Source organism: Sarcophilus harrisii, chromosome 2 (genome assembly GCF_902635505.1).
Source record: "Sarcophilus harrisii chromosome 2, mSarHar1.11, whole genome shotgun sequence".
In the NCBI taxonomy this organism is placed as follows: Eukaryota; Metazoa; Chordata; class Mammalia; order Dasyuromorphia; family Dasyuridae; genus Sarcophilus; species Sarcophilus harrisii.
In genome coordinates, this window is record NC_045427.1 from 560,118,984 (window position 1) to 560,146,481 (window position 27,498).

General features: G+C 40.4%; 1 protein-coding gene across 1 annotated transcript in view; it reads right to left on the bottom strand.

Annotated features, from left to right (window-relative positions):
* The window catches only part of COL17A1 (collagen type XVII alpha 1 chain), a 60,693-nt gene that overhangs the window by 15,722 nt on the left and 17,473 nt on the right, over positions 1–27,498 (bottom strand). Inside the window, 26 exon segments of the mRNA XM_031949355.1 lie at positions 10–45; positions 1,383–1,409; positions 2,624–2,695; positions 3,003–3,038; positions 4,752–4,814; positions 5,960–5,995; positions 6,651–6,686; positions 7,158–7,211; positions 8,262–8,297; positions 9,245–9,307; positions 10,484–10,588; positions 11,436–11,498; positions 11,628–11,654; positions 12,349–12,375; positions 12,863–12,892; positions 13,509–13,712; positions 14,945–15,145; positions 17,027–17,071; positions 18,676–18,765; positions 19,928–20,089; positions 22,006–22,074; positions 22,980–23,057; positions 24,232–24,303; positions 25,236–25,394; positions 26,595–26,738; positions 27,372–27,419. Coding sequence (XP_031805215.1) covers positions 10–45; positions 1,383–1,409; positions 2,624–2,695; positions 3,003–3,038; positions 4,752–4,814; positions 5,960–5,995; positions 6,651–6,686; positions 7,158–7,211; positions 8,262–8,297; positions 9,245–9,307; positions 10,484–10,588; positions 11,436–11,498; positions 11,628–11,654; positions 12,349–12,375; positions 12,863–12,892; positions 13,509–13,712; positions 14,945–15,145; positions 17,027–17,071; positions 18,676–18,765; positions 19,928–20,089; positions 22,006–22,074; positions 22,980–23,057; positions 24,232–24,303; positions 25,236–25,394; positions 26,595–26,738; positions 27,372–27,419 — 1,983 coding nt within the window.

Here is a 27,498-nt window from a genome sequence, read left to right on the forward strand (position 1 = left end):
CTCACTTACCTTTAGCCCCTGCTCGGCCTGGGGTCCCAGGAAGTCCTGATGAGATTAAAAAATAAATAAATCAGCAGGATTAATGCTAAATAAATAAATCACGGCATTAATGTCTGTTGCACTGAAGCTCAATGAATAAACCATCCAATGGAGGTCGGGGACCCCCAGCCCAGCTTCCATCTTTGCAAAAACCTCTTTCTTCCTCCACGGGCCAAGAAGGAAACAACCCAGACTCAAAGAAGCCCAGCCCGGGAGTAGGAGGAGATTCCCTGTGATAATTCCTCTGGACACAGAACTGGGATGGGGAAGAATACAAAACCTCTCTGAGCCTGTAACATTCTCTTTAGTCTACTGTCACATTATCCAGTGAAGTCCCGTTCTTCAAAACTTTCTCAAATGGAATATTCCCACTTAGCTCTAACACAGACTGGACTTTTAGACACAATTGCAGATACAAATATCTGTGAACTACTGGCCAGGACAAGGCTAGGGAATGACTTGTGAATTCACTGGGAAAGGGCACTCCAGGATGAGGAAAATCCCCTCCCCAAGCAGGTGACACTTCTGCAATTTGTGGTCTTGGAACAGGGGATCTTAACCTGGGTTCAGTGAACTCAGTTTTTAAAAAATATACCTATTTAACGATCCCAATACAGTTGTTTCCTTTATAAACCTGTGCATTTTATTTTATGCATTTAAAAGCATTATTCTGAGAAGTGATCCATTGCCTTCACCAGGCTACTGGAGGGATCGGTGGCACAAAAAAATATTGAAAACATCTTAAACTGAGAAGTCACCAGTAATTTACCCAGCCACATTGGCAGTTTATGTCTGAGGTGGGACTTGATCCCAAGTCTTGTTGGCTTCAACAATGTCCCTCAAAAAGATCTAGCCTTTGTTAAATCTTTCTTAGACCTCCAGCCTGATTTATTCTGGCCCATTACCTACCGTTTCTTAACACTTGGGCATAGCCTATTTTTTCGTTTCTAAGACTATATTCCAATGTGGGTAAAGAGTCCCTTAGCACCATAGAATACTCTTAATTTTTGATACAGATGCAGCAAAGGTCACAGAGGTGCAGTTAACACCAAATAGCGGATAATCCAAAAGTCTTCTCTTTGTCTGCATTAATGATATGCTTTTGAACAGATTTTAATTACTAATTACTTATTGCCTGGGATCATGAACAGGAGTTGGAGGTTGTCACACTGATAGATATGAGAGATGGATGGCTCAGATAGGCTGGATGAAACAGGTGATATACCTGAGATGGTAGGGGGGCTTACTGTAGATCTTCAAAAGATCCGCCAAAGGGGATAATTGACAGTTGAAACAAGAAGTCTGAGCTGGGGGTAGATTAATAAGGAGGCTCAGTATCTCACCTGGAGGTCCTTGGGGTCCTGTGAGGCCTAAAAAGAAGGAAAGACAAATGAAAGAACTCTCAGGCATCTAGGAACTTCCTTAGGAAAGAGCAATTCTGAGCTGCAGCCTTAGCATCGATGTAGACCACCCGTGAACCAAAGGAAGTATATTATCCTTTCTTAATTTTCATTTGGTAAATTGAATTTGATTGAATCAAATGAGTTGGGTTTTTTTCAAAAGAAAGCTTAGTAGCTGTCACTCAGAATCATAATATTGTGGGGGTAGACAAAGGACCTGTGACTTCATTGGCATAAGAAACTGTTGGATGTGGAAACTAATGAAGGTCTGCATCTGTTCTGCAGGTACCTTAGTCTAGAACATTAAGGTTTCAGTGACTTGCATTTGGATACATGGTGACATGAGAGCTGATGCTTTTCTGGCTTCAAGGCCTCTTCTTTATCCATTATGTCTATTGCCTTTCCATATTTAAACTAATACAAAAATTAATAAGAATTTGCATTTTCAGGGTCCTTTGAAGTTTACAAAATAAAAATATATAAATATATTTATAAATATACATTTCTAATATAAAATATAAAAATAAAAAAAAATTGACATTGATTTACAGATGAGGAAACTGAGACCCAGGCAAGTAACATTCCTAAGATCAGAGCCCTGGAATTCAAACTCAGGTTATGTGGATCCAAGAATGATATTCTTCCATTATACTGTGCTATGATAAAGTACAGAAGCTTTAGATGCTGGAGACATGCCATGATTTCCTCATCTATAAAATTTTGTTAATTAATTAAACTATTTGTAGTGTTTGCTGCGAAGGTTAATGTGGAGATTAAGCTCAAGGCGCGACTTGTGCCTAAAATCTTCTCAGATTCCTTCCAGTTATTATTTTTTCCTTAATTTATCTTGTATCATTCTTAGAGTAGAGATTTCTTGAGGGCAGTTACTGTCATTTTTCATCTTGATCCCCCAGGTTCTAGCAGAATGCTGTACATATAGTGTGTGCTTAATAAATGTGTGTAGAATTGAACTGAAATGTATTAGCTTTGTAAAATAATGAAACCTCTCATAAATGCTCAGTTATTGTTTCTATATTACACATATATGTTTCCCCAAATATCATGAACCATGGAGGTCCAGATTCAACACTCTCCTTAGCCAATTCTTCTAAGTCAGTATACGAAAAAGGGGAATTGATCCCAAACATAGAACCAGCAGCAGCTACTTAAATCTGCTCTATTACCTGGTTTTCCTCCTTCTCCTGCCGGTCCTGGTGGACCACGGATTCCAGGCATCCCTGTAATTCCTTGTTCACCTAGAGAGACCAGATGGTCAGTTTGTAAATGTTTTCCCTTTTAAAAAAAAGACAAGGTGAGCATTCTGTTGCTACCAAGTGACAATCAGCTTGGAGCTCATGACTTTTCATAGGATTTGTGGATTAGATTTTCAAGATAGTGGATGGAAGACAAGAAACAATTGGACATCAAGTATAATGCTCCTCTAGAAATATTTCACCAAGGCACTGTTTGTTGTTAGTAATGGATTTGTGTATTTTAGCCTGGAGTACTTAAAGGTAAATGTGAGGTTTTGGGGGAGGAAAGTGGTGAAAGAAAGTAACCCACCTCTTGGGCCTTGGTGTCCATCTGGACCAGCTGGACCTGTTCAAATCAACCAAAGTCTATGTTAATTCCAGAGATATCTCACTTGACTCCTTCCTTTAACTATCCCTAAAGGGACCAGGAAGAATACTTGGCAGCAGTGTTTCAGGAAAAAATAGCAATGTAGCCGCACATCTAGTCCAAGTGTCCCTGTAGACCTTTTATAGATAATCAAATGGATACAGGAAAATTCTCTTCACTCCTTTTCCATCTTCTTGGCAGAGAATTGTTCCTCAATACTCTGACTCTACACTATCCCATGTAAAACAGCTATCAGTGGCTCTCCATTGCCACATTAAAAAAAAAAAAAAAGGCACACATTTCTTAGACTGTCATTAAAGGTCCTTCTGAATTTAGCTTCAATTTATCTTTCCACCTTGGTTTCTTATACATTTTACATTTTGGTAAAAATGGACTGGTCACTATTTCTAAAACACAGGTTGATCTCTCACTTCTGTAGAATACCTCATGGTATTCTTTCTCTCTCTCTCTCTTTTTTGCCTTTCCCCCCCTCTCTTTGCCCATCAAAGTTCTATCTTTCCTCTAAGCACTGACTCAAAAGGTACTTCCCCATGAAGCTTTCTGTGGTCCTTCCCCATGAAGCTTTCTGTGGTCCTTCCTCATCCTTTTCCCCCCACAATCTTGCTTTGTGGTCCATTTTCCTAGCCTGTTCTCAGCATTCTATACATTCCAGAGCCTGGTCTAGTGCATAGTCAACCTTTTGTTACTTTAAGGATCTTGTGGATTTTCCTAAATCATGAGGCTTCTACAACTTGCTCTATGATCTTTAGAGCTTCTATGGTCAACAATTTCATTCCCTTGCAATCAATAAGATGAATCATGGCACATACAAAGTGATTAATTAATACACATTGACTTGAGTCCAATGTGATCTGTTTTCTGAACTCCTATGGGACTCTCCCTCTTATGATGTTTATCACAGCCTTGTGTGAATTCTATTTATTTGTGTGTCTGATATCTGCCATTATACTGTGAACTCCCTAAAGGAAGGAGCCTCATCTTGTTGGCCTTCACAGCTTCCTCAATAAAACTGAGCATACTGCTAGTATGCCCTCAGTAGTTGTTTTTGTATGAATGAATATTCTATATTTTTTCCTCCTTGGTCTTTTTATCATTCATCTCCTCAAAGTACCAGCAGGGTCTGCAGTTGAATATTACCTATGTCCCAAGTTCTTGGCTCCCTTCCTGCTCCCTTGGCCCATCAGGAGAGATCAGAAATGTAATGGAAAAGATTAAAGCTGAGGAAACTGGTGACGGTAACTCAGGGGACCTTTCTTTACTGGTTGGAGGCATCAAAAATTCCAAGGGCTTTTTCTATCTTTTCCTTTTTCTTCCAGAATCAGAGAGTTTAGAGACCAGATCTCAGTGGATGTAAAGGGCAATCGCTACACAGAAGACTCCTGACCTTATCTCCTCGGGCCTAGTGATGTGTTGTGAGAAGCCTCCCAGGAGCATCACCAGCATCCTGAGTTCTGGTTCATGAGAGAACAGACTCTTGAGACAGTTAAAAATAAACCATCTTTAACTTGGAACCAGGACATTCAGAAAGGGAGATCAGAGACTAAAGAGCTGAAGTTCATTAAAGAAACATAAGCAGGAAACAGCTCCGTATTTATGCACACACATGCAGGTGTGCACATTTGTACAGATGTAGACACTGGGGAGAAATGCTGCATCTCTCTAAACACTTACCCACTGCTCCTTTAGCCCCAGGTTCACCGGTTGCACCAGGAAGACCTCTTAAGCCAGGTTCTCCTACAGTGAAAATTCACAACGTATAGGAGAGAATTTGGTCAGAGATTTCTGGGGCTGCTCAGCTGGAGGATCATGCCCTTTGCTGTCCCTAAGGGAGACTGAGGATGTCAACTGATGTCCAGAATGTCTAGGGAAAGGTATTTTCAGACCTGGCTCCCTTGATGAACAAATGAGATCAAACAGAGCCTGCTTGGTCCTCCTGAGCATCAGGCCCCATCCTGATCCTCGAGTGCCCATTAGTGAGCTTTAGCTCCTCAGAAGTCAAGAAAGGCCGTTGATAGACAAGGCAGACACTATTCCTCTTCCTTTCTTCCTCTCTTCCTTTTTAATCAAAGACATTGGAAGATACAAGTCATTGAGAGACAACATGCAATGACTGGCAGAGCTGAGTCTCCACAGCTGACACTCACAGCACTACAGGTCAGGTACCAAGCATTTATTATGGGAATACAACAAAGGCAAATGCACAGCCTCTGCCCTGAAGAGCTCACACCTTCCACTGAGGGAACAACATCAAATATACATAGATGTGTTCAGAGTGAATGGGGTGTGCTCTCAGAGGAATGCCCCTGGAGGGGGTGGTTGTGGAGCTGGGGGGTGGGAGCTTGTGGGGGGGGACCTTGGACTGACTCTTAGATAGATGAGGTCATCAGCAAGGAGCCAAGGAGACAGGGAAATTCCATCCCCACGGAGTGCCTCCATGCTCTCTGCTTTCCTCTTTGATTTATCTGTCTCTTGGGTGATATTGTGATAGCAGAAACCTCACACACTCAGTTAACACAATCTGATCCTTGGGAACTACTGTCTTGATTTGCTTGATAAGAAGGGCTTTGGGTGTGACAGCAAAATTAGAAATTTCCTGTTGTTCACGTGTTTCAGTCTCGTCCAAGTCTTTTGTGACTCTGTTTGGTATTCTCTTGGCAAAGATACTGGAGTGATTTGCCTTTTCCTTCTCCAGTTCATGGGGCAAACAGGATCAACTGACTTGTCTGGGGTCATATACCTTAATAAAAGTCAGAGATCAGATTTTAATTCAGGATTTCCTGACTCCAAGCCTGTGCTACCTAACAGCCCAAGAGAACCTGTCTAGTCTAGTAGGGGTTTAAGGTTTATGGAAGTGAGCTCATTTGCCAGACGGCACTGACCTGTGAGACCTCGAGATCCTTTCTCGCCAGGATCCCCTAAAATGAACATAAAGAAGAGTTAGTTTTTTGTAGAAGGAAATTCCATCAGACAGTAAACTTCATTTAATGTTCAGGTCAGGGACAACTTCCAGCACTTTCAGAAACACATTCTGGGCCTTGGCAGACAGCAAGAAACTAATTCAGGGACAGCTGTAGCTGTCCTATGAGCTTCTCAGAGAAAAATTGCCCCCTAAGCTGGTCACTCACTGAACACTAATGCTAACTGCAGATGGCCCCTTAACTCAGCCCTCAAAACTGACTACTAGCTCTGACAAAACATTGATCCTTATCCCTGGTCAGCCATTCATTTACTCTTAACTTGACTCTAAATTGATAAGGAGACTGATGCTTTATCATGACTACAAACTAACTACTAACCCTAGCCTCAAAATCCCCCCCAACCTGGGCCACAGCCAGCCCGTCTACAGATGGTTTCTAATCCCAACTGTCTGTCTCCATATGGGCACCGTGATCATAAAGGGATCAGGGGAGTATTTGCTAGTCACATTTTATTCTCTCCCTAATACCCCAAACTTCAAAAACTTCTCCAAGCTTGACTCCAGGTTGGGTAACAATCCATTATGCCCGTGTTGGGAGAATGGCGTATTTCCTACAACACACATGGAGCCACTTGGATCATGGAGCAACCTACCTTTGGGTCCTGGGGGTCCCATTGGTCCTCTCTCACCTATGGAAGGAAAAACCACTTTAGCATTGACGGGACTGCCGAGAAGGTGCAGTTATTGTCAAAGAAAAGAACTGAGAGGATGTTACAGGGACAAGCGCCTCTACCTGTTGGATGTTGTCCATCTCCACCTGGACCTCACCTCTTGATTCCCTGCAGGACCCACTCATTATCCTACCTGACTGGCTGATAGTCTCCACCAAGCCATACTAGGATCAAAGACTTAAAGTTCTCAGGGACTTGGGAGCCTTCTTGTTTAACTCCTTGTATGATGAAACCAAGTCCTGAAGAGGACATGTCTGGTTATGACTATATTATAGTTAGTTATATAAAAGTGGCAAAATCAGAATTTGAACCCATGTTTTCTGAATGTAATAGTGTATTTCCTATTAGATATAAGAATGCTTAATTCTAGGCCTAATAAATAGATTCACTAGTCTGACCTCTCCCTTCTAGAATCCCTTACCAACCTACCTTTGGCACCAGGGAGACCAGCTTCTCCTCTGAAGCCTTGGATACCAGAAGGACCTGTAGAGCCAGAGAAAACCGGACAGTTACACGATGGAAATCAGTTGGCTGAGTGGAGTAAGTGGGAGAAAGGATGGAGGACGACCCTGTGATTGGGAGCATGGGTGACTGGGAGGATGATGGTGCTCTCCATAATAGTAGTAACTGAGAACTTTGGAAGAAGGGAACTATGTTTTAGACACCTCCAATTTGAGATGCCTAGAAAACTTCATTTGAGATGTCCAGAAGGCAGCTGGTGATATGGGTTACTGGGTCAGAAAAGTTAGGGCTGTATCTTTAAATCTGAAAGTCAGCCATATAGAGATGATAATTGAACCTATGGGAGCTGATAATATCACAAAGTGAGTTAGTATGGAGGGAGTTGGGAAGAGAACCCAGGACAGACCATTCTCATGGTTAATGGTCTGGATCTAGATAAAGAGCTAGTAAAGGGGGGCAGTTGGGTGGCACAGTGGGTAGAGCATCAGCCCTGAAGTCAGGGGATTTGAGTTCAAATCTGGCCTCAGACACTTAACACTTCCTAGATGTGTGATCTTGGGCAAGTCATTTAACCCCAATTGCCTCAGCAAAAAAAAAGTTAATAAAGGAGACTGAGAATTTATTATATTAAAAAAGCATTGTATAGATTTCCCTAAATATTAGAGAACATTTTAAGGTAAATTAAGGATTTTTAAAAATTAACATTAAGTCTTTTGGGACACTGTATAAAGGAACATTTATTTGTTCAGCTGAATAGATGAATAGTTTTCATAGTTGAAGATTTATGGAAGCAAATCATATATGAAGTGCTCTAGACTTTCAGTGAAATAAGGACAACTCAGAATAGAAAGAGGGGATTTAAACAGTTAGGGCTCAGAAAAATAGTTCAAGGCAAAAAACAAAAACAAAAAAAGGGTAAATGTGCCCTAAAAGCCAAGTCAATGCTATCAATGCCTTGTTTTATTTGTGTTTTAAGTATTTTTTCTTCTCTTCATTAATTCAGTTTCTTTTGCCTCAGGCTTGCTTTTTGTTGTTTAGAAACAAAAAGAAGTCAAAGAGAGGAGCACTCACCTGAAGGACCCTGAGGTCCAGGGGCACCCATGGAACCTGGGAAAAGAGGGAGATGGTTGTTAACAAGAAACTGGACCCTCATTTGGGCCTCAGGTGCCACAAGAAACCCATGGGGGCTTTGAAGGAAGGCCTCCACTGCTTGATGGTTTGGTTTTATGTGTGTATGTATATTCACACACTTCTGTGTACCACAAAGGCCCAAATTCTTCAAACTTCCGAAGACAACAGGATATGAAGGTGAATTCCTTCTCTGCTCTAGAGAAGGAGCCTGTTTGAAGTTGCTCTGGGATATAGTTTGCTCCTAGCACAAAATGAATGAACAAATGGTTGAATGAATGGAGATTATCCCTTATCTCATATTCTGGAGACAGAACATTTCAGGTTCAGGAGACAGGAGGAGGAAAAACAGAAGTAACATAGAGCTGTACCCCTTCTCTATCACTTTATCTGCAAATGGAGCCTATACCCCTTTGATTTACCTGGACAACCAATTAAAGCTAGTATGTGTCCCATAGTCAGCATGGACTTGTTTTACCCTCACTTATTTCCTGGGTGCTTTGCCATGACATCCACAGGGTAAGAGAGCCTCATGTAGACTGATAAGGAAAAATCTCAATTGTGTGATTTTGGGCTAGGGACTTCCCTTCTCTGGCCCTCAGTTTTTTCCTTTAGAAAACAAGGTAATTGAACTAAATAATCTCTAAGGTCCCTTCTAGACCTCTACTTCTATTGTAGTCTAGACAAAGACAAGGAAAATATCTGACAAAGCCTTTATAATCATTAGATCCAAAAGATAACGATTGCTACTTCATACCCCATTCTGGCAGAATTCTAAGTGGCTAATTCTTTTCTGCCCACGGGTCTCAGCATTACTGCTCTGGTCCCTACGGATTGATCATAAATCCACGGGAGCCCTGCTGCATTATTCCCTGGACACTGCTGTCTCTAGATAATTCAGACAAAATCAGAGATCCTATGCTTACCTTTGGGACCAACAGATCCAGGCACACCAGGGGGGCCGTGAGGACCTGGGTTACCAGGAATACCTGAGGAATAAATTAACCAAGTGAATGCCTTGATGATTTTTTTTTTAACCTTGATTTTCCCTTAATATAATTCTGTCATTTAAAAAAGACATTTCTACCTCTCAGAATCCCCCAAGACCTATATGGTAGGGGAAGGGAGTAGATTCAGTAGTTTGAAGAGGTTTTGAAGGGCTATTATAAGGACCAAATAACATAACATGTAAAACTCTTTGCCAACCTTAAAGCAATTACTTGTTAGATATTATTAGTTGAAAGCTGAACCTGTACACTTCAAGCTCCTTTTTTTTTTCTTTTTTGCTATATCTCTGTCCCCTACCCAGAAGAAAAGGAAGAACCCTCAAATTCAGAGTTTTCAAACTACCTCCTTCCCTTCAAACTATGAAACATTTGAAACATTTTGTGGGTGACTGAAGTCTGGAATCCTTAAAGGAGGGAGCAGCAGACTGGTCTGGGATCTGATTAGCTAGAACTGATCATTCCCCAAGGCAGGATATGATCCTGAAACACTTCCCTCTGCCCCTCATCACAGTAAGAAACACTACCGAATTCTCCTCACAGTCCTAGACCTCTGAGGTACAGCAGCCAGGAAGTTTTTAGGTATTTTTCCCCCCTATTTTCAATCCTTCCATCATTCAGCATTTATTAAGTGCCTACTATATGCCAGGTACTGTGCATATAGATGGTTTCCACTTTCAAGAAATTCACAGTCAAGCAAGGTTGGAGATATTGTCAGATGACTAACTCCAATTCGTGGAGATTTCTACAGAATTTCTATTTTCCCCAAAATGGAAAAGCCTCAAAGTTGATGGGTTGGTTTGCTTTTAAGAAAGAAATACTGAAATACTCCAGCGCTAGTTTTATGTCCCTGGAGGCCCAATAAGCTGCTTTTGCATCCACCAGATACATTCCAAGAATTGTACCAGCTTTCTGACTCCTGGGTCACGCTCTTGCCCAGCTCTTCCACCTACTACCTGGACCCTTTTCTCCCTCACAAAAATCTTGTTACCTCTTTCCCCTTTATTCCCCTCCCAGAGACCTCTCTTTATGGGGCTGGAGTAGAGGAGAATGTCTTGGAATTGGATCTGAGTCTGATTGGAGGGGGAGGGGAGGGTGAATCCCACTCTAGCTGCACCACTGCATCCTCAACCTTCCCGGGGTAGAAAGACCTTCTCTTACCTCTGTCTCCTTTCTCTCCAGACCCAGGGGGTCCTGGTTCACCACGAGGCCCTGATGGACCTTCTTGTCCTCTCTGACCCTTGATTCCCTCCAGGCCAGGTTCCCCTACAAACAACAAGAATGCTCAGTCATAAAACTACTAACAAGGGTGATGTTCTTAGAGTCAGTAATTATAGACTTTGGCCTTTGGTTGGAAGACCTCCAAGGAAGGGGACACCCTCACTTCTTGATGTAGTTTATTTCGTTTTCTCATTGCTCGGCTTGTTAGGAGGTTTTGTTCTGTTTTTCGTTTTTGTTTCCCTGACACCCGGCCTAATTTGGGTCTCTGCAACTTCTCTTGGTGCTTCTGATTCTGCCCTCTGGAGCCAAGCAGAACAAATCAGATCCTTCTTCCACATCACATTTATGCAGATTCGGGGGAGAGCTTTTGTGTTCCTCTTGAGTCTACTCTTCTCTAGGCTTCACACCCCCGATTTCTTCAGTTGAACCTCATTTGACACAACTCCCTTTACCATTCTCACTGTCCTCTCATGGGAGTTCTCAGGTTGATCAGTTTACTTCTTAATGTAAGAAGCATTGTAAATGAGGGCTGACGTGGGCATTTCTCCTTATTCCTGGAAACTAACCCTCTTCCATTTGGGCTAAGTCCAAGATTGCATTAGTTTTCACACTATGAACTCAAATTGAGACCTAGGTCCAACTCTGTCTCCAAAACTTAGCTGTGTTACCCTACCAAGTTAATTAATCTCTTTGAGGCTCAGTTTCTTCATCTAAAAAATGGGGATAATATTTGAACTTACCTCACAAATTTGTTGTGAGGCTCAAGTGAGGTAATGTATCTAAAATGCTTTGTAAAACTTTAAAACATTCTATATATCAAATTGTTTTTATCATCAGGGCAAAAGGTTTTATGGGGTAGAATGTTTAGGAGGAAAAGAAAATCAGTTCTTACCCACACTGCCTTTCTGTCCCTTTGGTCCTTCTGGGCCTGGATGGCCCATAATCCCTGGGACACCTGTGGATACACAAGAATGATCATCCCCCTATTTGTTCCACTAATGGCTAGAAGCTGGGACTGAGCAGGGCAAAGTCCCAGACATAACATTACTGAGGTTTGGCAGGAAGGGGACCATTGTTTACACACCTGGAACTCCAATAAGCCCCCGGTCTCCTATAAAAGCAGAGAGAGAAAAAAGAAAGCTATTAGCTGAGGATTAAGGCTCAGATTTCCTTACAAGGGAAACAGAAAGTGTTCTGAGCCTCACTGAAACACTTTCCCCTCTACATTTCTAACTAGAATTTCTTAATGAGATCTTAGGTGCAGCCCTCCAGAGGCCATAATTTCAAGGGGAACCAGCATCCATAATGAAGGCCCTGGAAAGCAGAAAATGGATCCTGAAAAAGGACTAGAGTCAAGGACAGCTTAGCGATAGCAGACTGCAGTTTTTCATTTCTTCCTTCTTCCCAATTTCTCCCCTGCTCCAAGTTTCAAGGGTTGCCAATAGTTGCCACACAATGACTTAATCTAATAGGTATCTGAAAGTGGTCTGGGAATTTGGAGATCCCTGAGACCCTTTCTGGGGGATTCAAGAGGTTAAAACTATTTTCATAAGATACTACAATATTTTAATTTCTTATATGGTAAATTTCAATCAATATAACTCATGTACACAAAAACTTTTTGTGGGAAGGAATTTCAATAATGACATCAAAAGCTGAAGATTTTCAACCTAAATCAATGTCCTGTCTTTCAGAAGATCTCAGGTAATTCTGAATGATGATGAATGAGAGTAGCATTATATAAATTTCCTAAGACTTATAACACCATCAATTCCTATGAAAGCAGGTGAAATTCTCTCACTCACCTTTTGGACCTTGTATTCCCATATCACCTAAAAGACATAAAAAATCAGCATTCTGAGATTAGGTCACATTAGAGTGATTATCCTTTTAGCATGTTAATATCAAATCTCTTAGGTATAAAGATCTGATTTTAAAGTAAAGAGATTTTAATTGTAGTCCCAACTGTTCCATTAATAAATGGGTAACTTGGGTTACAACCTGGGTCTATATTTTCTTAATTGTAAAATGAAGGGCCTAGATTATTTAGTCCTTCCAGCCCTAATAGTTTAGATTATGTAACATAGTTTCCCTTAATGTAGATGTATCTAACTGTCCTGCTCTCCAAACTGAGATCTGAAATGAGAAAAGAAATGGAAAAAAGAGTAAAGGAGAGGAAAGGGGGTTAAGAAAGGAGGAGAAACTAGGGGAAAGTGAAAAAAAAAATCTTGCCCAAGCCATCCAAATAATCAAGAACCAATCCCAGGTAACATTTTCCCAGAAACAAGAGTCAAGGAGAAATAATCTGTTTGTAAAAACCTTTTGGTCCAGGGTTTCCTCGAAGATTTCCTAAAATAGAAAACAAAGATTGAGTTAATATCCCATCTTTTTCTATTTTGTTAGCCCTAGAATAAAAAGGAGACATTGGAATATAATGGAAAGACCACAAGCTTAGATCTGGGGTCTAGTTGGAGACTATCACTAATGAGGTATATAATCTTGAACAAATCACTTCCTTGCTTGTCTTATTTTCCTTATCTATAAATATTTCCTACCAATGTGTAGTTTAAATAAGATAATGTGGGTATAGATATAATCATTTATAGTTATAAATAACCACCCAACAGAATGTAAGATCCTTGAGGATAGGGATTTTTTCCATTGTTATTTTGATATTCCTAATATCCAGAAGAGTATCTAGTACATAGTAGATGTCATAAAAATATTATTGATTGATTAAAAAGAGTCATAACTAGCCCAGGGCAAATGGGGCTTTGCCCAATGATGCTACAATGGGGATAATGATTGTACTTCCTTCAAGGTTTCCAGAGAATAGCAGGAGGAAGCAATGGTTCTTAATTGCCAACCCCAAGGTCCCAGAGACCCCAGTTCTTAGGGAGGTTCCTATTTGGCTCTGAGGGTCTTGACTCCCGCCCGTGTTAGGTTTCCCGCCAGATTGTCTCACCTTTTTCCTGTTCCATCAGCAGCCTGCTTTTCACAAAAGCCCAGAGAGCCTCCTGGTTGTGGCTGTCCAGCTCCCCGGTCCCCCCACCGACGTGGGAGACAGCGAAGCTTCGGTCTTTGCTGATCCGGTCTTCATGCTTAAACATGCTAGTGTTGATCTTCTCCAGGTCATCCACACGAGCTCTCAGCTTCCTCACCTCTTCCGCTGCACAGGAGGCCAACAGAACATGAGAATCACAGCAAGAGCAGCACAAGCTACTTCTTGTGAACATAAACTTAGATCAAGCCTGTTTGAAGCGTCCCATAGAAATTGGACAAGTGATCTCGGGACAAACTTTTATTGCTAAGAATTCTGTTCTGAGCAAGACCCAAACGTGCCCTGAGGTCCTGGAGACTTCAGCCACAGTGGCAGGGTCATTGGGCAGTGAATCTCCAGGGTTGGCGTGGCTCCTGCATGTTAGCTGAGACGGATTATACCAAACCAGGAGGAAACGAGTCCTGGAAGGGACACTGAGAGGCAAGTCCGGGACTGGATTTAGAGAATGAGGTATTACCCTGTGGCTCAGTCTCCTTAACTGACAAATGGATATAATACCTGTCCTGTCATCACATTCAAAGGGTTTAGTGAGATCATGGAAATGGAAGCATTTTAAAAAGATTTTTTTTTTGAAGGACTGAAAATGCTTGATTTTACTTACTATTATTATTATTGCTGCTACTGCTATTACTACTCTTGTTCATTTGTTTTAAACTCATGTGTGGCTTTTCCTCACCCCATCTGGGGAACTTGTGGGAAAAGACATGGGAGTAGTTTGCTGTTTCCTTCTGCAGTTCATTTTACAGATGAAGGAACTAAGGCAGAATTAAATGACATGCCCAGGGTCACGCAGCTAGTGAGTATCTGAGGTTGGATTTGGACTCACAGAGATGAGTTTTCCCGATTTCTGCTCTAGCACTAATTCACCCCATCACTTTGTGCAGCCCCTAAGGTCCAGAGGCAGCTGGGAGACTCAGTGAATAGAGTGTTGGGCTGGAGGCAGGAAGACTTGAATTCAGACGTGGCCTTAGATACTCATTGGCTATGCGACTCTGGGCAAGCTGCTTAACCTCTGTGTGCTTTTATCCACTGGAAAAAAAATGGCAAACCATTCCTATCTTTGCCAATAAAACCCCCCTCACAGTATGGTCACAAAGAGTCAGACACGCTTGTACAACAAAGTCCTTCCCAGTCCTAAGATTTCATGTCTTTGGGATTTTAGTTTGATGTCTTTTGCATATAAATACACAGATATATATATATGTCTGTATACACACATATGTACATACATATACATGCACACAAACACACACACATATGTATATATATGGAACCTTTCCCACAGTGGGGTCTTCTTGTTCCTAACAGATTCTGGAACATTTTGCCGTTATCTCTCTTACCCAAAGCAATGAGTCCGAAAAGCAATCCGAGAAGTAACAGCCAGGCCAGGAGCAGGCCCAGTAGCCACTTCCACCAGCTACAGCAGGAGCCACAGGGACACCAGGCAGGGGCAGCCCCAAATCCTGCTCCCCCGCCTCCTCCTCCTCCTCCTCCTCCTCCTCCTCCTTTACCACCAAAAACATGGTCGTCTCCCTGGATTTCTAGGGAAGAGAAAGATATAAGCCTGGTGAATCCAGGTTGCTAACATTCTATTTTTAAACCTCTAAATTCCAGCTTCTTAAACTGTGGGTCTCAACTCTATATGAGGTTTCATAACTGGAGGTCATGAAATTATAATTTATTATCAGCAAATTTATTATAACCAAATGCCTGGGGTCATATAAAAATTTCTCAGGCAAAAAAGGATTGTGACTAGAGAATTAAGAAGTCCTGCTTTAAGTGACTGATTTTCCATTTTTCAAAAGAAAATGCAACAAGGTGGATGGAAGGAAGGACAGAGAGATATTCAGAGAATTTTTGAACTGTTTAAAGATGTATTGGTGTGATATCTTTCAGAGAGGAACTTGCCATTTATATAATCTCAGGCAAGACCTTAAAATGGGGCTAAATAAACTTTCCTTACTTACTTCCTGAGGTTAGTGTGAGAACCATTTTATGATGCCCTAAGATTTATCACAGCAACCCTGTGAGGTAGGCAGGACAAGTATTATCATTGCCATTTTACAGATGAGGAGACTAAGGCAGTGATTTACCAAGGATCAAACAGGTAGTAAATGACTCTAGGCAGGAGGAACAGCACCTTATGGCTTTATGTGTGGCCGAAAGGAGATAATTGATGTGCTAGTGCCTTTTAAAGTGCAGATTATTCACAAATGTACTTGAAAGTTATCATATGTTTTAATAAATAGAAGTAGTTGGCACTTAGATGGTACTTGAAGATTTGCTGACCACTTTAGGTACAGTATCTCTTTTGATTCTCATAACAATCATATAAAGTAGCTGAGGTATTATTCATATTTTATAGATGAGACAGTTAAGGCTGCAAGATGGCAAGTGACTTTTTAAAATCTCACTTTAACTTTAAAATCTGGAAAAGCTGGGACTGGCTGCTTTGCAAGGCTGTAGAAGTCACTTGAGACCTTGAGAGTTGTATTTTAAGTGACTGATTTTCCATTTTTCAAAAGAAACTGCAAGAAGGTGGATGGAAGGAAGGAAGGACAGAAAGATATTCAGAGAATTTTTGAACTGTTTAAAGATGTATTGGTGTGATATCTTTCAGAGAGGAAACTTGTAATAGAAGGAATATAAGATTGGGAATATAGAGTGTAGGGTATACACCCTGTGTAGGGTCAGAATGCTTCCTTCTCAATCTAGGAAGAAATGCAATTCTGAGTCTTTAGCATCTCAGGCCCCTTGGCTCCAGCCAGGTCCCAGCCAGAAACTAGATTAGCGCTTATTCTCTCCCTCTCTACACTAAATGACTGAGACAGGAATAATACCCAGGTCTTCTATTTTTAACTATTAATCACACATGGCCTCTGAATAAATTCAATTCAACAAACATTTCTTACACGCCTACATGGAAAATAGAAACGTGCTAGACACTGGGGAGGAGGAAAACAAAATAAAAAAGAAAGTGCCTGTCCTCCCAGAGCTTACATTCTACACACTTTAGATTTTGCTATTTCAAAATCCACACCAGAAAGTTCTTCAAGGCCCACAGAATACCTGAAGGTTAGATCCACGAGTTACAATATGATTTTTTTCCTTAGAAGGGACTTGCTGCCTGAGTTTCATATGGGAGGGCTGTCAGGTAGTGTCTCTGAAGAGACACAGATTAGATCAAACTTTCTCTGCTACTCCAACCTGGTCAATACTTGTCTTCACCTCTCAGCATTACTTCTCCTAGGCTTAACTCTGCGATCTGGAGAGTAGTCTCCATTTAAATCTATGTCTTTGTTCACGTAACTACTTAAAAATCCCTTGTCATTTTCAGAATGTTCAAAGTCTCTTAGCCGTCAAATGCTCCTCCCCATTATTGTGGACCATGAGGGATGGACATGAAAGATGATCTCCCTTACCTGCATACGTGGCTTTGTCCTTGGTGGATGCGACCTTCAGGCCTCCTAAAATGAAAAAACACCAAGAGCCTATTGTTTAATTTTCTCCCCAAACTGAAGAAATGCTCATAGGGCACAAATATAAACAGATATATCTACAGTCGGTCAGTTGGGCTTGAAAATTGGACCTTGGAATTTACAAAAATATAAATGAGATGGGTTAGTTCATTTATCTTTATATAAGGGCTTTGCTAAATCAATGAATAAATTGATATAAAATGTAAAATTATAATGTAAAAAAGAGGAGCGTTTAGGCTTTATCCATATATAAAAGTTCACACATTTCTCTAATACTATTTTAAACAACAGTACTTGAACTCATAAAATGAAAATTGCAAATGATGCTAATATATTGGCTAAAATAATTGTTCTAAGACGTATAGTTCAAATCTTCTTCCTTGGTCCCATCAGCAGTGCTGTTAAAGCTACTGAAAGAAGCTACGCTATGCTTCTCTTGAAATGTTTTTAACTTAGACTTTTCAGTACCACATGACCAATTCCTATAATTGAGGCAACTTGGTGACATTTTATTGTATGGAGGTTTTTTTTTTTTTTTTACCCTTTCTTGGTTTGGGATTTCTTCAGTGTGGGGGAAATCTTGAGGTGAAAACTTCTTGCACAATTCAAGTTGGAAACTCTTCTGGAAGTTAGTCTTTTTTTAAAGTATATGTTAAATATAATATATGTATACATGTCCACACAGTTATTTTGCTGCACAAGAAGAATCGGACTTTGAAACAGTGTACAATTAATCTGGGAAGGAAATAAATGCAGGCGGACAAAAACAGAGGGATTGGGTGGAACTTAGTCTTATAGAGCTACATGCATATACTGAGAGGTTACTAGTATGAGTCAGACCAGGACTTGAAGCCAGGCCCCTCTTTATGCTAAGGCTGTACCTCTGTCCACTATTTCATATTTTCTCTCTATATAGAGTATGTACATTGAACACCTTACAGATGCAGAAACTCAATTATCCAAATAACCACAAAATGGAAAGCATTTTGACACTGTGAAATTTACCAGTAGAAAATGTGTTTTGGTATCAGGTTTGAAAATTAGTGGTGACCCTGCCCTTTTTTCAGAGATGGGAGCTATGAGTATGGAACATTGCATATATTGTCACTCAATTTGAAATGTTCATTGGCTTTGACAAATTGTTTTTTCCTTTCTTTTGTATTTTGTTAAAATAGATTATTACATGGGTGAGGAGGGAAGAGGAAAAAATTGGAAATAACAATGGCATAAAATTAAATGATCTCAGTAAGAAGTTAAAAAGAAAAAACAGCAAAGAAAATGATCAGACTATTCCAGACTGGAGAAGAGGGAGAAAATATGCTTTTTATACAACAGTAAAACTGGGCTGGTGGTGAGAAGGTAGAATGCCATCTGTATCAAGTAATGGTGGCCAGCAAACATATCTATTCTTAAAAAAAATTTTTTTTAAAGCTTTTTATTTTCAAAACATATGCATGCATAATTTTTCAACATTGACCCTTTCATAGAATTGTGTTTCAGATTTTTCCCTCCTTTCTATCACCCCTTCCCCTAGAGGTAATCAATCCAATATATGTTATACATATTAAAATGTAAAACATTTCTATTTTTACCGTTAGCTTCAGACTTGAAACAGGAGTCAGATGCATAGGAGGATGAGATTGCTTGCTTGTCTTTCTTCAAAGTGTCTTCTGAGAATGAAGCTGAAGAAAGATAACAGTGAACATTAAATACAGGAATATCTGGAGTACCTGTGATTTTTGACAGATCAGGAAACTTAGTTCATTATGAAGATGGCAATCAGGCTCTGATTTATGTAAATCCTTGAACCCTTTTGGAAGCACTGGCCAGGGCCCCAGGAATAGAAGAGTCAGAGTTAATATTCAAACTCAGAACTTGGTATTTCTAAGCCTAATAGTTCTACATTTGCTCTACATTTTATCAGTATACTTTACACTGAATAAAATCTGTTTCTAATTTATAGTCTTTAAAAAGTGCCTGAGGCTAGGAAAGCTTTTCAGGGTTACAGAGCTAGTAAAAGTCAGAGGCAGGATTTAAGTCTTTGTAAATCCCATTTCGGCACTCTTTCTACTAAATCACACTCTCACACATTTATATGTGTGTAATTATACATATATGATATATAGATATATATATACACTCAGATAACATATATGTATGTGTGTATAAATAAATGTTGCTATTTTTCAAATGTATATTGATGCTATTTGATTAACAAAATATAAATTTATTTGGAAATGTTACTGAATTCATAGTATCTTTGCATTATATTTTTTGTTAATCAACAGTTGCTGATATTATTGTATGACAAGTACATCAAAAAGAGATTCTCTTATTTGAAAAGGATGGAAATAATAATAGCTCATATTTGAGTTATTCAAACACTTTAAGTTTGAAAAATATGTTATATACATGAGTTTATTTGATCTCCACAATAACCCTGTGAGGTGGTTGCTATCATTTTAAAGATGAAGAAAATGAGGTTCAGAGAGGTTAAAGAATTTCCCTTAGAGTCACACGGCCAGCATGTATGTGGGAAGGAATTGAATCCAAGTCAGCTGGCTCCATGACATCCATTATGTCACACAGCTTCTTTGGAGTGCCAAAGTCACTCTTTTGACAGCTGGCCATGCTGGAAACAATAGTTAAAATTTTTATCTTTATTTTATCCAGTTTTTGCATTTAAATTGAACCTCATGACTACCTCCAAGCTGCCACTTTTCTGTTGAATGAGATCAAGGCAGCTTTATTATTAGAGTGTCCCACAGCAGTCTGTACCTTTGGGATCCCCATGTCTTGTCCCATTTCTTCCCCAAATGGCATCCTCAGATGGTCTGCACTTACTTGTACTGAGCCCAGTGGTGGAAGCAGTGAAGACCTTCCCGCTGTCCTTGGTCATGATAAGCAACTCCATCTCTTTCTTGGCTGGGGCATTGTCTTTCTCCAGCAGCAAGAATTTGCAGTCCTTGCGTAACAGATCGTCACTGTGGGAGCCGAGGGTACCTACTGGAAAAGGGGTAGATGTGGGTGAAGATGAAGGGAAGGAAGAAGAGAGATTAATGAATCAACAACCATGATGTGCCAGGCTTTACACAGGAGACACCATATATATATGCACATATCGGAGACATACAAAGTGGATGCAAGATAACTTTTGAAAGGAAGGCAAAGAACAGCTGGGGACCCAATGAGAAAAGTGGGCTCTTGAAGCCTTGAAGGAACCAGGGGTTTAAGAGGAGAAAGTGAGGAGTAATATAGTCTTCTGGTCAACTAATAGACAGATATGGAGGTAAGAGATGGAGTTTCTTGTGTGAAGAAAAGGAAGCATGTCAGTATGGCTTGAGTATAGAGTAAGTGTGAGGCAATGATGGGCAGGAAATCCAGGAAGACAGGAAGGGGCCAGATGGTGAAGAATGTTAAATACAAAACAAAGGAGTTTATATTTTTCCTAGAGGTATAGGGGGAAGGAAGAAGAGGTAGAGAAAGAGAAATTAAAAAAGAGAAAAATAGAATGGGAAAAGAGATGAGTGTTAGAGAATAGGAAAGGAGGAAGGTGGAAGTGAAGGGCAAGAATGATAGAGGGGGGAAAAGATATCAGTTTATGAGTACCTAGGAATCTCTATTCAGTAATAATAACATTGATATGAACAATATTGACAATAATAATAATGGAAAGTTATATCATGCAAAGCACTTTATTTATAGTTGATCAATAAGAAGTCACTTAGGGAACCCATAGACAGCCTGGACATCAAATAGCTCAGTCAGCTTTCTCAGACACTGGACTGCTACACCAGGGAGCTGGCTACCCATATCAAGATTTAGGGCCTCTACCTACTGGACAAATGATGAAAGATCCCCCCCTTCAGGTGGACCTGGTTCAGGACTATATGGAAATAGCCACTTGTAGGCAGGTACTGAGGCAGGTAAAGGTTGCTACATAGACCAGTGAGGCTGAACATCTCCTAAAATGTTTCTGCTCCACCTAACCTTAGACTCCTGAGATAGACAGAGAAGGCTTCTGCCATGTTAGAGCCCAGCCCTGCAAAGCGGGGAGGCCAGGGTTAGGCAGGCAGTGCCTGAAGGCTGACAGTTGAGTTTAGGGGAGCCAGGGTGACCCTTTAGAATGGGCCTTAGCCCTGTTTTTTCTAAAGCACGACTTCTACTTAGCAGAGAGAGGATCAATTTCTTTGTGTGTGTGTGTGTGTGTGTATGTGTGTGTGTGTGTATACTTAATAGGTCAATATGTTTTTTTTATTTATGTCTTTTTATTTACAAAACATATGCGTGGGTAATTTTTCAGTATTGACAATTGCAAAACTTTCTGTTCCAAATTTTTCTCCCCACCCCCTCTCCTAGATGGCAGGTAGTCCAATGTATGTAAGTATGTTTTGAGGGTGCTATGCAACTATAGCCTTCAGAACATACAAATTTATCAGTTGACAATATAAGAAGTACTCTAAAGTTTGTAAGTTGAGCATCCCAATGAGGTAGGTACTTTTTTGTTTTTCCTTTTTTTTGGTCCAAATTTATGATCTTGTCACTATAGGAGTTCCCTAGTAAGGAAATTTTTCCTGATGATGCAGATTGCTTATTAGTCTTCAGTTTATTTTCTTAGAGATATATGGGTCACTGTGAGGTTAAATGACCTGCCCATGTTTGTACTAAAGGTATTTCATTCCCATTTTATGGATGAGGTAACTAAAACAGAAAAACTAAGAAATTCGCCTCTGATCACACAGTAATTCAGAAATTGCATTTATACCCAAATCTTCCTGATTCCAATATTAGCACTATGTGCACAATAACCTGTTTTCTACTCAACTTAAATGTAATTAGGTTATGGACTTAGAGAGTTATTTCCCTCTACTCGAGTAGAATCATTTTCTCCCACTACAAATCTGTCTTTTGGGGACACTCACCTGCAGAAGTGCTCACACCTGTACTTACAACGGCAGGGGACTGGGTTGTGTTTTTCTTTACACCGTACACTATAAAAGATGAACCAGAATAAGGGAGATCAGTGTGCATACAGGTTGCTATTCAAGTCCATCTGTACCTGAATAAAACCCAGCAGAGAGACTAACATAAAGCAATCTCACTGGATGAAAAAGTATATGAAGAAGTCAATTTCTCAAATACGTGTAGTTGTTATGAGATTGGGCTAAAAGCCTGTGTACTCAGAGGCATCACCTTACATTTCCTCCTTTCATCACAGCCCTACCTGCCCTTCAAACCCAGCTCAAGACCCTCCTCCTCCATGAAGCCTTCTCTGACTACTCTTCTCCCCTCTGATAAACATACCATTTCTCTGAACTCAAACAGCATCTCTTATAATCCACAGTTTTCCATTAATCATGTGCCGTCTTGTATTCTTATTTTTATTTGCTTCATACCTCTGAGTTTTGTAAACTCTCTGAGTGCAGGATTCATTTCCCTACTTTTCTGTATCTCCCAGAGTGTCCAGTAAAGGGTTGAGTATGTAATTAGTGTTACACAAATAAATACTTTTTGATTTTGGCCATTGATTAAGTAAGGCTCCTGGGTTGAAGAGAACTCTGGACTGACTTGTTTACCTGGGAATTTACAATGCAAATCCAACCTGGGCTGTTAGGCACCTGAGGGCTGCTGGGTATAGACTGGGGGGGCTGCCAGTTCTGCTTTGCACAGAATCCTTTTCTGAGTTCTTTGCACATATCCTTGCATATGCTCAGGGGAGCACCCTCAGAAGTGTTTACTCAACTGCTTTCAGGTTCAGTGTTTATTGAGTTGGAGGAATGGAGAAATTTCAGTGGACATATGGGCCTGTCAGTGAAGGTATGAAGCTGGGACACCTCTGCACATTCTGTAGGGGCTGGATCTCCTCCAACTGAGCCCCATAGGAATGACAACTAACCTGTAGAAGTGGTGGTGGTGGTGGTTCCGTGGGCCAGAGCAGAGGAGCTGGGAGCCAAGTTATTTTGGACACCGAACACTGTGAAAGGAATTTAGAAGGGCAAGTCAAGGAGAGGTGCAGTGATTGGGGGGGTATTCGTTCCTGCCTCCTGGGAGGATGGGTGGAGAATCAGAGAAGGATGAGATAAAAATGAGCAGATGGCTGACAGGTAGGAGGAGAACAAACCAGTTTGGAAGGAAAGGGATTTGTGTGATGTTATTGTCCCTTTATTGAACTCAAGAGTAAAAGTCACTTAATGTGAAATATGTTTAACATGATTGTGCATGTATAGCCTATGTCAGATTGCTTGCTGCCTTGGGGAGAGAGGAAGGGAGGAAGGGAAGGAGAAAAATTTGGAACTTGGAATCTTACAAAAATGAATGGTGAAATTTTCTTTACATGTAATTGGAAAAAAATAGCACAAAAAAGAGTAAAAGCCATCTAGTCTAATCTCATTTTGCAAATGAGGAAACTAAGACCCAAGCTTGAATAAATAATAAATGACAGGATGCTCCTCTGACTCCAAGACCATCTCTCTTCCCTCTACACTGTAATACCTGCCAGTGGAAGGTAATGCAGAGGTGGCCTTGAATATTTTTTCCCCAAGCGAGGGTCTTCAGAAACTGAGTCTTTCACAACAATGAACTCTGTATAGAAAACAAGCTTTGACTAGCTAGAATTGGAGACCTAGTTTCTTTTTAAACTCCTCCTCACCTTCTTGTAAGCAGCTTCCCCTGGTGTCTTCATATTTCCTTTACATCTTCCTCCTAGACCCTAGTTAGGGTCAATGTATGAGGGACTGACTGAAAGGGAGCCTGCTTCTGCTTGGGGATCATAGGAACACAGACTTGGCGCTGGAAGAAACTTTAGATGCCATCTGATCCAAAGCCCTCTTTTTCTAGTGAGCACCGAGAAGTTAATTAACAGCGTAGAAGTGTGTGTGTGTGTGTGTGTGTGTGTGTGTGTGTGTGTGACAGAGACAGAGAGAGACACACACAGACAGACACAGAGACATACAGAGAGAGACAGAGAGAGAGAGAGAGACAGAGACAGAGACACAGAGAGAGAGACAGAGAGAGAGAGTGAGCGCCTGGGCCAAGGAGAAATGGGCTGCTTTCTGGGAACCATTGATAGATCCCTGACAAGGAGATTTCACTTACATGTTGAGCATTTCGCCTCTAAAAGTCATAGCAAGAAAAGAATGAGCACTGACCTGAGGAGCAGGTGCTGAGCCCAGGATGGAGAGTGGGTGAGCAGGAAGCCATATTGTTGGGAACACCAAACACTGAAAAAAGGGGCAAAGATTAAGGTTATTAGTTGATCAGCGTGGGTCAGGTGTCAAGTCTTAGAGGAGCCAAGGGGAAAATTCATTTGCCTCATCTATAAAATGGGAACGATAATAGCAGAGGTTGGATGATCTTTGACTTGCCCAGGGTCACACAGCCAGGAAAGTATTAAATGTCTGAGACTAGATTTGAACTCAGGTCCTCCTGACTTCAGGTTGGTGCTCTATCCACTACACCACCCAGCTCCCTCCAGGGAGGAAGTTGTTTTGCTTCAGGTAGGGGATTGGATTAGTTGACTTCTAAAGCCTTTTCCAATTCTCCCCAAATGGATTACAATTCCATTAATCTGTAACCCTCTCATCATGATAGAACAGGAGTAAATAATACTTGGGATTTTTTTCCTCAAAAAAAATAAAAACAAAAACACACACAACAAAAACTAGATGCTATGCTTAAAAATCAGAATTAAAGTTTTGTCTGGTATCTTGCTTTGGGACATAGCTACAGACCTGGAAAAGACAGCAGATCCAGTTCCCTGTGAGGCAGGTAAAGTATTAGCATTCCCATTTCACAGACAAGGCAACGAGGCTAGGGGATTTGTTTGGCTCAGATCAGAAAGCTCAGAAGTAGTATGGGGTATCAACCAGTCTCTTTGTTTAGTTTTCATTCAGATGTATCTCTCCTCCATGATCTTTTCCTGTGCTTAGTAGCAATGTAATGGGTCCTCAATGAGGGCTTCTTAAATTGAAATTCACCCATGTGCAGAAACTAAATTTCCTTTGGAAACAGGCCTTCAAACAGGCCTGTTATCAGATTGAGGGCCTTGGGAAAATTTTGCTGAAATGTGGCAAATGGCTCAGGGAGTCAATAAGTCTTCAAAAGAAAAGAAACCTTAGAAGACAATAGATGAGAATATATATTATTACTGTACCTGATCCTGTTGAATAAGCATTTGTATTGAGAAGGGAAGAACTCTGGGCTGTCATGTTGTTGTGATAAGCTCCCATGGATGAACCCGCAGGCAAGGTAGAGGACCACATGTAGGAGGGAAGGTTAGTATCCACGATAGTCGTGTCATAAGTGCCTGATACTGAAGCACACAGCAAACACATGTCAGTATTAAAAGAATCAAAATTTGCCTCTTAAACCTCTTCCACAGACTGTTTTTCATTTTCTAGTACCTAACAGAGTGTTTTGAGAATTTATTGTTTTTGTTTTTTTGTTTAGAGCAAGGGTTCCTAACCATTTTTGTGCCATGGATCTCTTTGGCAATCTGGTACAGCCCATGGACCTACTTTGAGAATAATGTTTTTAAACACATAAAATACATAGTTTGCAAAGGAAACAATTATATTGAATTATAGTTAACAAAATATATATTTTTTAAATGAAATTATTGATTCCAGATCAAGAATCATTGACTTAGACCCAAGATTTCATGATTGTGGGGAATTTTTGTTTTGAGTGCTCCTTCATCTGTAACTTTTAGCATTAAAGATCAGTTTGAGGCAAAGGTTAAATAACTTGGCCATTGCCACAGTCAAGATGTTATCTGTGGAAGAACTTGAATCTTGGTTTTCCTGACTCCAAGGTCATCCTTTTCCCTATTTTTACCTCATCACCTCTCCAAAAGTAAGCATTTAACAGATGTTTGCTAATCTGAGATTGCTTAAATAAATCTTTAGTTTAAATAAGCCTTCCTTTTCTTCCCTTCCCTTGCTTTGCCTTCCTTTCCCTTTCCTTGCTTTTCTCTCTTCCTATTCTCCTACCCTTACCCTCATTTGAAATATTGCTGTCTATGATTTGCCTGATAAGTTATTTGTAGAGAATCATAGACAAGAGTAATCCTTCAAAATAGGTGGGACTTAATTAATAGCAGCTTCCCCTATAAGTCCTGACATGTATTTAATGTGCTTCCCACTAGCTCCCCTTGGCAGTCTGACTTCTTTCTTAAAAACTAGAGCTGTTTCCACATGCCCAGTACATCATGGTGTAATAAGGAAACCGAACCTAATTTTGTCCATGGTAGTCTGTGACGAGGGAGTCTGGTGGATAAGTCTTTCAAGAAATGAAATCTTTAGGTATTAGTAGATTAGTCAGAAATCTAGGGGGATTGTTTGACCAAACATGTTTACAAAGAACACAGCCTGAATTTTTTGAAAATTGCTTAAAAAAAAAAAAAAAAAAGAAGGTGCACGATGCTCATCAAGGCCTGGGGAGTTTTCCAGGGGTTAGATAAACCTGCTTCTTTTGCTGACAGCCCCTCCACCTCAACTTCTCTGGTACTTACCTGACTGAGAACTCTCGGTCACCATCTTGGTTTCCACAGTAGCTTTCTTGGGGATGGGAAGTGTGTTGGAGGAGTTCCGAGTGGGACTTGCACTAGCTGATCGGCTTCCCTTGAGCAAACGTTTCACATCATCCAATTCTGTCCCTGGCCAAGAATGCAGAAATTAGTCCTAAAGTTCTTCTCTAACCTCAAGTGCCATAGGGAATATTTATTATATCTCAATTGTTTGGGAGGAAGGCACTTGGGGATTCCCAGGAATGTTTTTGGAATGTCCTCTGAGCTCTGCTTTGAGCACTTATTTGGTGGATTAGGGCCAGATTTGTGGTTTCATTAATATATGTAGCATCCAGAAGGTAAACTTCTCTTATTAATGTACTCTCAGTATTGTAATATCTCCTGAGCTTATTTGAAGATGATCAAGAAAATGCCCAAGAAGTACAGGCTCAAGCATCCTAAGTTTTCTCTCATTTTCTCATTCTCTCTTTTTTCTCTCTTTCTCATTCTTTCTTTCTCTTTCTCTTTATTCTCTCTAATCCCATTTTTCCTCTTTCTCATTCTCTTTACTCTTTCATTCTCTTGTTTTCTCATTTCTCTCTTCTCTTTCATTCTTTTTTCTATCCTCTCTCATTCTATCTTTTTTCTTTGTCTCTCTTCTCTCACTTATTATCTCTTGTTCTTTTTCATGTTCTCTCATTCTCATCCTCTTTATTTCTTCTTTTCTCTTTCTCTATTCTTTTTTGTCTTGTTCTCTCTCCAGTAAGAAGACAAACAACTCACATCTGGTAGATGGGGAAGCACTTTGCAGGCGAACACGAATTTCACTCTCTGCAAAACAGAAGAGAAGGAGAAGACCATGAAGGAAAGGAGTATGATGAATCTGGTTCTGCAAGGAAAATGCTGCTCT